Source organism: Bubalus bubalis, chromosome 17 (genome assembly GCF_019923935.1).
Source record: "Bubalus bubalis isolate 160015118507 breed Murrah chromosome 17, NDDB_SH_1, whole genome shotgun sequence".
NCBI classification, from domain to species: domain Eukaryota; kingdom Metazoa; phylum Chordata; class Mammalia; order Artiodactyla; family Bovidae; genus Bubalus; species Bubalus bubalis.
Window position 1 is genome coordinate 2,321,347 of NC_059173.1, and position 10,344 is coordinate 2,331,690.

General features: G+C 41.7%; 1 protein-coding gene across 1 annotated transcript; it reads left to right on the plus strand.

Annotated features, from left to right (window-relative positions):
- The first annotated feature begins 2,637 nt into the window (after nt 1–2,637).
- LOC102399635 (small vasohibin-binding protein-like) lies at nt 2,638–2,939 on the plus strand. Its single transcript, XM_044930647.1, has one exon. The coding sequence runs from the start codon at nt 2,698–2,700 to the stop codon at nt 2,896–2,898; it is 201 nt and encodes a 66-aa protein (XP_044786582.1). The 5' UTR covers nt 2,638–2,697; the 3' UTR covers nt 2,899–2,939.
- The last annotated feature ends 7,405 nt before the right edge of the window (nt 2,940–10,344 follow it).

The following is a 10,344-nucleotide window of genomic DNA, read 5'->3' on the forward strand; positions in this document are numbered from 1 at the left end:
GAGACCACCATTGTACTTTCTGTCTCTACGAACTTGACTACTCTGGGGGCCTCCTGTAAGCAGAATGATACTGTCTGCCTCCAACTTCATATTGCCTTCTGCTCTGTGCTTGTCTGCCAAATCTCCCTCTCTCTCTCCTTTACAAAAACATTTGTGATGGCATTTAGGGCCCACCAGAATTATCTAAGATAATGTATCTTTATCTCAAGCTCCTTAACTTAATCACAACTGTTAAAACCCTTCTTCCAAATAAGGTAGCATTGACAGGTTCCAAGGTTAAGACCTGTTACCTCTGGGTGGCCATTATTTGAACCACTGCAATCAATGATGGTAAAGAAGTCTGAATGTGGAAAGCATTGATGGGCCGAGACTGAATCCCCCTAAAACTTATGTTCCCTGCTGAATTTATGATTCACTTTTCTATTCGAAACTTTATTCTCTTTCTTGTCCAGTCCCTGCTCCCCTAAGGATTGAGGAATATTGAAGAAAAGCTAGCTTAAAACTCAGTATTAAAAAATCTAAGATCATGGCATCTGGTCCTATCACTTCATGGCAAACATTAATAGAAAGGGTAAAAAATGGAAGCAGTGACAGATTTTATTTTCTTGGGCTCCAAAATCACTGCGACAGAGACTGCAGCCATGAAATTAAAAGATGTTTGTTCATTGGAAAGAAATCTTTGACAAATCTAGACAACATATTAAAAATCAGAGACATCACTTTGCTGACAAAGGTCCATATAATCAAAGCTGTGTTTTTCCAGTAGTCATGTATGGATGTGAGAGCTGGATCATAAAGAAGGCTGAGTGCTGAAGAATTGATACTTTCAAATTGTGGTGCTAGTGAAGACTCTTGAGAGTCCCTTGGATAGCAAGGAGATCAAACCAGTCAATCCTAAAGGAAATCAACCCTGACTATTCACTGGAAGGACTGATACTGATGCTGAAACTGAAGCTCCAATCTTTGGCCACCTGATGCGAAGAGCCAACTCATTGTAAAAGACCCTGATGCTGGGCAAGATTGAGGTCAAAAGGAGAAGGGGGAGACAGAGGATGAGATGGTTAGATAGCATCACTGACTCAATGGACATGAATCTAAGCAAACTTTGGGAGATAGTGAGGGACAGAGAAGCCTGGCGTGCTGCAGTCCATGGGGCCACAAAGAGTTATATACAACTTAGCGACTGAACAACAACAACAACAAAGAAAAGAGGGGACTGAAACCAAGCAGGACCCTGCAGGGCTTTCCTGAGTCCCACCATGTCCCCTGCTTCTTGTTTGGTCTTCATCAAGTTCCAGTGGACTTCCCTAGTAGCCCAGACAGTAAGGAGTCTGCCTGCAATGCAGGAAACCCGGGTTTGATCCCTGAGTTGGGAAAATCCCTTGGAGAAGGGAATGACATCCCACTTCAGTATTCTTGCCTGGAAAATTCCATGGACGGAGGAGCGACAGTCCATGGGGTCGCAAAGAGGCAGACACAACTGAGTAACTAACACTTTCATTTTCACTTCAAGTTCCAAAGAGCAGACATAAGCATTTAACAAATAGAACAATGGTCAAAGGATCCCTAGTTCCTCCTGAAGAGAGGTAGATAACAATCTGATTCATACCTTTGAGTTGTTTTGCAGAAACTAAGACACCGCGCCCCCTCCCAGTGGTGATTACATGCTGACCACAAGCACGTGGACCCCAGACTGGCTGGAACCAGAAGGTTGATAATGAAGATTCCTGAAGCATCACCCTGTTAACTCACCACCAACCAATCAGACTAATGTCCATGAGCTGATCCCTCATGGGAGCACCCTACAAGCTTCCCCTCAATATTGCCTCTCCTCAATGCTCCCTTGCCTGAAAGGCACTGAGCAGTCCAGGTCTCCCAGCAATAGCCCCCATTCTCCTTGCCTGGTGCCCTGCAAATTGCTGCTGCACTTTGCTTCACCACAACCTGAAGAGTCGGTTGCTGAGCTGGGCAAGCAGACCCAAGTTCAGTTTGGTAACAGGAGGAAGGGCGGGGAGGGGAGGAGGGAGCTGCTGGAGGGGGTAAGTCTAGACCCAGGGGTAAATGTCAAAAAGCTTCCAGGAGAAGAGGTGAAGATGAATAGAAGAGTTAGGAGAGGGAACAAATGAGTTGGCCTCAGCTGTCCACCCCTCTCTCCTGAACTACTGTCTGGGCCCAGGGGGAGTAGGGGCAGAATGGAAAGCTGAAAGGGACAAAGTGCTCCTGACTCTCACTCAAAAGCTAAAGTCAACAGGGTGTTGACCCCTTGTGGTCTCCATCCCAGCATCAGAGCCCTGGCTAGGCCTCTGTCATGCTGGGTGACCTTGGGCAAGCATCCTATGTCATCTGAGAATCACCTCTACAGTGGAAGGTGGCAGCTGCATGCATTCAATGCCACTGAATTTTTCACTGTAAAATGGTTAATTTTATATTATGTAAATTTCACTCCAATCTTTTAAAAAACCCATGCACAAGGTACCAGTTCTGGAGATCATAAAAATTTAATTCCCCATGCAGATTATTTCTCCCCAACCTGTTGGCTGATCCTAAAAGTTTCAAGAGTTTCATTCATTTGTCCAACAAGTCATTTGAGCAAAATGAAAAGGTGAATTTATTTCTCCATCAAAAGAATTCTCTTGGCAGGCTCAGAAGCTAGGCCAGGAGGTTAGAGCTGACTAAGAAGTATACAGAAATCAAGTCATGGATCCACCTGCACGTAAAGAAAAGCCCAAAGTTAAAGAGCCTGTCAGCAGAATCGAGAAGGCCAAGAAGAAATCAGCCCAGCAGGAGCTGAAGCAGAGACAGAGAGCAGAGATCTATGCTCTCAACAGAGTCATGACAGAACTGGAGCAGCAGCAGTTTGATGAATTCTGTAAACAGATGCAGCCTCCCAGAGAGTGAACCAACCCTGCGTTCACACTAGATGGGACCCTAGAAGCTTTGTTTATGAATGTGTTACCAGTTTTAAGCTGAGATGGCCCATTTGGAGCCTTACACAGCTAGACAAGAAGAGATTTGTGTTATTCCTGAAACTGGATAAATCAGAACTTCCTGTATGTAACTTGCTTCACTAGTTCCTCCAATATGAATTGGCTCATTACTTGCTGAAGAGACTTCTATTCTTCCAAGATAATACATTCTTTTGGTTTTTAACTTTTTTATTGTTTGAAAAAAAATCAGTGTTTCTTCTGAAACTGTAAACGTTCTCCAAAAATACAAATAAAATACAAAAAAAAAAAAAAGAAGAAGAAGAAGAATTCTCTTTGCCGTCTAATGGCTGGTCCTGATCATCATACATTGAGAGCCTTCATTCATGGATTCATTCATTCAGGCGATCCATCATACGGCAGGTACCGGGGGTTACAAACTTGAATAGGATACAATCTTTGCAGTGAACACAAGAGTGTAGATATCTCTTTGAGGTATGGATTTCATGTCCTTAAAATGAATACCCAGAAATGGGATTGCTGAATCACATAGTATTCTATTTTTGATTTTTTGAATATCTTTCATATTGTTTTTCCATGATGGTTGCACCAATTTACATTCCTACCAACTCCACATCCTTGCCTGTTGTTGTTATCTCTTGTCTTTTTGATGATAGTCATTCTAAGGCGTATGAGATGTGGTTTTCATTTGCATTTTCCTGATGATTAGTGATCTTGAGCACCTTTTCATGTACCGATTGACTCCTCAAATATTGTTTGCATTTCTTCCATTTGGGGGGTATTAAATGATAACTGTGTGAAATGATGAATATGTTAATTAATTTGATTGTGGTAATCATTTATAATGTATCCACATATCAAATCATCACATTATACACCTTAAACATATACAGTTTTGTCAGTTACATCTCAACAAAGTGAGCAGGGAAGAAAATACTAGCCAAAAAAGAAAAAAAGACACAGATTCTGCCTTGGGGCCCTCCCAGTCCATCAAGGAAAGTTTACATCTGATATGCATGTGCTGTTCCCTATGCAAGGATGCCTTCTCCCCTGCTCTTCACCTGGCTAACTCTCAATTCTTTATCTCAGCTTAAATTTCTTCCAAGAATCTTCTTGACCTGCACCCTACCCCTAGCCTAAAAGCTCTCTGAGAACCCTGTTCTCAGTTCCTAGTCTTGCCCTTCCTGTCCTTGTCTCAATTTTCAATTGACTTTTAGTTGTATAACTATATATCTAGGGTTCCCTCTAGACTATGAGTTTGATGTGGTAGCCCCAGTATTTCCTGGACATTCCTGTGCCTAGGACTGGGGCTGAGATATAGTAAATGCTCAATAAATATTAGCTGGACAAATGAATGAATTAAAATAATGAACACAAAAATTTATAACATGATAGATGATGAGGCAAGCTTGGTAAGGTAAATCAGGCTTAATTTTGTTCCACTAAAGGATACATTTATTGACTATGCCAAAGCCTTTGACTGTGTGGATCACAATAAACTGTGGAAAATTCTGAAAGAGATGGGAATACCAGACCACCTGACCTGCCTCTTGAGAAATTTGTATGCAGGTCAGGAAGCAACAGTTAGAACTGGACATGGAACAACCAACTGGTTCCAAATAGGAAAAGGAGTACGTCAAGGCTGTATATTGTCACCCTGCTTATTTAACCTATATGCAGAGTACATCATGAGAAACGCGGGGCTGGAAGAAGCACGAGCTGGAATCAAGATTGCGGGGAGAAATATCAATAACCTCAGATATGCAGATGACACCACTCTTATGGCAGAAAGTAAAGAGGAACTTAAAAGCCTCTTGATGAAGGGGAAAGAGGAGAATGAAAAAGTTGGCTTAAAGCTCAACATTCAGAAAATGAAGATCATGGCATCTGGTCCCATCACTTCATGGGAAATAGATGGGGAAACAGTGGAAACAGTGTCAGACTTTATTGTGGGGGGCTCCAAAATCACTGCAGATGGTGACTGCAACCATGAAATTAAAAGACACTTACTCCTTGGAAGGAAAGTTATGACCAACCTAGATAGCATATTCAAAAGCAGAGACATTACTTTGCCAACAAAGGTCTGTCTAGTCAAGGCTATGGTTTTTCCTGTGGTCATGTATGGATGTGAGAGTTGGACTGTGAAGAAAGCTGAGCGCCAAAGAATTGATGCTTTTGAACTGTGGTGTTGGAGAAGACTCTTGAGAGTCCCTTGGACTGCAAGGAGATCCAACCAGTACATCCTAAAGGAGATCAGCCCTGGGTATTCTTTGGAAGGAATGATGCTAAAGCTGAAACTCCAGTACTTTGGCCACCTCATGTGAAGAGTTGACTCATTGGAAAAGACTCTGATGCTAGGAGGGATTGGGGGCAGGAGGAGAAGTGGACGACAGAGGATGAGATGGCTGATGGCATCACTGACTTGATGGACCTGAGTTTGAGTGAACTCCGGGAGTTGGTGATGGACAGGGAGGCCTGGTGTGCTGCAATTCATGGGGTCGCAAAGAGTCAGACACAATTGAGCAACTGAACTGAACTGAACTGAAAGGATACAGAGGGGACAAAAGAAATCATCGATTAAGCAGGAATAGAAGGAACATACCTCAACATAATAAAAGCTATATATGACAAACCCACAGCAAACATTATCCTCAATGGTGAAAAATTGAAAGCATTTCCTCTAAAGTCAGGAACAAGACAAGGGTGCCCACTTTCACCATTACTATTCAACATAGTTTTGGAAGTTTTGGCCACAGCAATCAGAACAGAAAAAGAAATAAAAGGAATCCAAATTGGAAAAGAAGAAGTAAAGCTCTCCCTGTTTGCAGATGACATGATCCTCTACATAGAAAACCCTAAAGACTCCACCAGAAAATTACTAGAACTAATCAATGACTATAGCAAAGTTGCAGGATATAAAATCAACACACAGAAATCCCTTGCATTCCTATACACTAATAATGAGAAAACAGAAAGAGAAATTAAGGAAACAATTCCATTCACCATTGCAACGGAAAGAATAAAATACTTAGGAATATATCTACCTAAAGAATCTAAAGACCTATATATAGAAAACTATAAAAAACTGGTGAAAGAAATCAAAGAGGACATTAACAGATGGAGAAATATACCATGTTCATGGATTGGAAGAATCAATATAGTGAAAATGAGTATACTACCCAAAGCAATCTATAGATTCAATGCAATCCCTATCAAGCTACCAACAGCATTCTTCACAGAGCTAGAACAAATAATTACACAATTTGTATGGAAAGACAAAAAACCTCGAATAGCCAAAGCGATCTTGAGAAAGAAGAATGGAACTGGAGGAATCAACCTACCTGACTTCAGGCTCTACTACAAAGCCACAGTTATCAAGACAGTATGGTACTGGCACAAAGACAGAAATATAGATCAATGGAACAAAATAGAAAGCCCAGAGATAAATCCACGCACATATGGACACCTTATCTTTGACAAAGGAGGCAAGAATATACAATGGATTAAAGACAATCTCTTCAACAAGTGGTGCTGGGAACTCTGGTCAACCACTTGTAAAAGAATGAAACTAGAACACTTTCTAACACCATACACAAAAATAAACTCAAAATGGATTAAAGATCTAAACGTAAGACCAGAAACTATAAAACTCCTAGAGGAGAACATAGGCAAAACACTCTCTGACATACATCACAGCAGGATCCTCTATGACCCACCTCCCAGAATATTGGAAATAAAAGCAAAAATAAACAAATGGGACCTAATTAACCTTAAAAGCTTCTGCACATCAAAGGAAACTATTAGCAAGGTGAAAAGACAGCCTTCAGAATGGGAGAAGATAATAGCAAATGAAGCAACTGACAAACAACTAATCTCGAGAATATACAAGCAACTCCTACAGCTCAACTCCAGAAAAATAAATGACCCAATCAAAAAATGGGGCAAAGAACTAAATAGACATTTCTCCAAAGAAGACATCCAGATGGCTAACAAACACATGAAAAGATGCTCAACATCACTCATTATCAGAGAAATGCAAATCAAAACCACTATGAGATACCATTTCACACCAGTCAGAATGGCTGCGATCCAAAAGTCTACAAGTAATAAATGCTGGAGAGGGTGTGGAGAAAAGGGAACCCTCTTACACTGTTGGTGGGAATGCAAACTAGTACAGCCACTATGGAGAACAGTGTGGAGATTCCTTAAAAAACTGGAAATAGACCTGCCTTATGATCCAGCAATCCCACTGCTGGGCATACACACTGAGGAAACCAGAAGGGAAAGAGACACGTGTACCCCAATGTTCATCGCAGCACTGTTTATAATAGCCAGGACATGGAAGCAACCTAGATGTCCATCAGCAGATGAATGGATAAGAAAGCTGTGGTACATATACACAATGGAGTATTATTCAGCCATTAAAAAGAATACATTTGAATCAGTTCTAATGAGGTGGATGAAACTGGAGCCTATTATACAGAGTGAAGTAAGCCAGAAAGAAAAACACCAATACAGTATACTAACGCATATATATGGAATTTAGAAAGATGGTAACAATAACCCTGTGTACGAGACAGCAAAAGAGACACTGATGTATAGAACAGTCTTATGGACTCTGTGGGAGAGGGAGAGGGTGGGAAGATTTGGGAGAATGGCATTGAAACATGTAAAATATCATGTATGAAATGAGTTGCCAGTCCAGGTTCGATGCACGATACTGGATGCTTGGGGCTGGTGCACTGGGACGACCCAGAGGGATGGAATGGGAAGGGAGGAGGGAGGAGGGTTCAGGATGGGGAACACATGTATACCTGTGGCAGATTATGTAAAATTTAAAAATAAAATAAAATTTAAAATCTTCAAAAAAAAAAAAAAAGAAAAGAAATCATCGATTAGAGGGGATATTTACACTGAGTGTTCAGGGAAGAGTTCCTACGGTGCCACAGCTGGGGAACGATTTTGAGATGTGAGAGAACACAGTGTGCATATTCAGGGAACGGTAAGTGCTTGTGGTCTACTTATCTGGCCAGAGAGAAGGCCAGAGAGATGGGCAGGAACTGAACCACAAGGGACCTTGTGTGGCATACTAAGCATCCTGGAATTTATAATTTATCCCATAGAACACTGGGGAACCAGAGAAGCAGGTGTTTTTGACCTTGGACCCCTCAGAGGTGGGTTTTTAACATCTATGGACTTGCTAAAATTGTACACACAATTGTGATCAGATTAACGTTTTCTTGGAGAGAGGGCCCATAGCGTTCATCAGATTCTCAGCAAGATCAGTGACTCAAAAAAAAAACAACAGCTACCATCTTCTCTGACCGCCTTAACTAAAACAGCCCCACTCCTGCCCCAGTTCGAGAATTTCACAGTACTCATAACAAAATATAAATATCTTGCTTATTTCCTTGCTTACTTTTTTTTTTTTTTTTTGGCTCTCTTCCCCTCTGTGAGAGCAGAGACCATATTTCTTACTCAGGGTTTATCTCCTGTGCCTAGCACACATGGCCTAGAATTTACAGAACACAGTAAATATCTGTTGAATACATAAATCTTACTATAGATGTGTTTTAAAGCAGAGACATTACTTTGTCAACAAAGGTCTGTCTAGTCAAGGCTATGGTTTTTCCTGTGGTCATGTATGGATGTGAGAGTTGGACTGTGAAGAAGGCTGAGCACTGAAGAATTGATGCTTTTGAAATGTGGTGTTGGAGAAGACTCTTGAGAGTCCCTTGGACTGCAAGGAGATCCAACCAGTCCATTCTGAAGGAGATCAGCCCTGGGATTTCTTTGGAAGGAATGATGCTAAAGCTGAAACTCCAGTACTTTGGCCACCTCATGCAAAGAGTTGACTCATTGGAAAAGACTCTGATGCTGGGAGGGATTGGGGGCAGGAGGAGAAGGGGATGACAGAGGATGAGATGGCTAGATGGCATCACTGACTCAATGGACGTGAGTCTCAGTGAACTCCGGGAGTTGGTGATGGACAGGGAGGCCTGGCGTGCTGTGATTCATGGGGTCGCAAAGAGTCGGACACGACTGAGCAACTGAACTGAACTGAACTGACACAGAACATAAAAGCTACCATCTTAACCATTTTTAAGTTCAGTTGTATTAAATACTTTCACGGTGTTGTGCTACCATCACCACTATCCCCCACAGAACTCCTTTCATCTTGAAAACTAAAGCTCTGTACCTATTATACACTAACTGCCCACCCCCCTACCCCCACCCAGCCCCTGGCAACCAGCATTCTACTTTCCATCTCTAAGACCTTGACTACTCTAGGTATCTCATATAAGTGGGATCATATAGTATTGGGCCTTCTGCGACTAGCTTATTTCACTTAGCCTCCAGGTTGCAGCATGTGTCAGAATTTCCTTCCTTTCTAAAGCTGAATAATTCAATTGTTTAAATATAGTACATTTTGCTTATCCACTTATTAATGGACATTTGGGTTGCTTTCACCTTTTAGCCATTGTGACTAATGCTGCTATGGACATGAATGTGTAGATATTTTTAGATCCTTTTTGAAATAAGAGTAATCACTTATTACTCTTGGATGGATGGTGGATGGATGAAGAGTGGTTGGGTAGGTGGATTAATGAGTGATAGGGGGACTGATAGATAAGCTAAAGAGCCCTAAATGGAGTTAGATCTGTTTCCTGTCCTGGCTGTCACACTTTCTGCCTGCATGATACACCTGACATCAGAGATACTGTGAAGTAACAGTGACCCCATTGTAACAGTGGCAGTACACGCATGTGTCCTGTCTGACTGCAGTCACTTAAGTCCTGTCTGACTCTTTGCAGCCCCGTGGACTGTAGCCTGACAGGCTTGTCTGTCCATGGCATTTTCCCAGCAAAAATATTGGAGTGGGTTGCCATGCCCTCCTCCAGGGGATCTTTCCAACCCAGGAATTGAACCCGTGTCTCCTGCGTCTCCTGCATTGCTGAGCCACCAGGGAAGCCCAGCAATAGCAGTAGTATTGAGTTAAAGGGAATTTCGAAATACTTATAAGGATGAGTAACTCTCTGTGCTATTTCATTATCACAGTTGACATATAAAAAGATTATGTATGAAACCTGACGGTATTTCTGACTAAGAAGAATGGGATTTCCCAGAGTGATAATCCTGGGAAGGAAGACAGTATCCGAGGTGGGTAAAAATCATACTCAGTATCAAATATTGAACAAACCATAACATCAGTCAAAACAAAAAACAAAGTCACTGAAAATTCAGCACCTTGAGCTACAGATGATGCTGGCAGTGAATGGATCTAAGTGTCAAAGTAGTATGTGAAAATGAGGAGTGTAGAGAGGACATTTTTGAGGATATTGAGCTCTGCTCTAGTCCACAGAATTTGTTTATTCATAGTCTCACCAGCCACAGCAAT

Coding starts and splice junctions, on each gene's coding strand:
- LOC102399635 (XM_044930647.1), top strand. CDS start 2,698: ATGGATCCACCTGCACGTAAAGAAAAGCCCAAAGTTAAAGAGCCTGTC.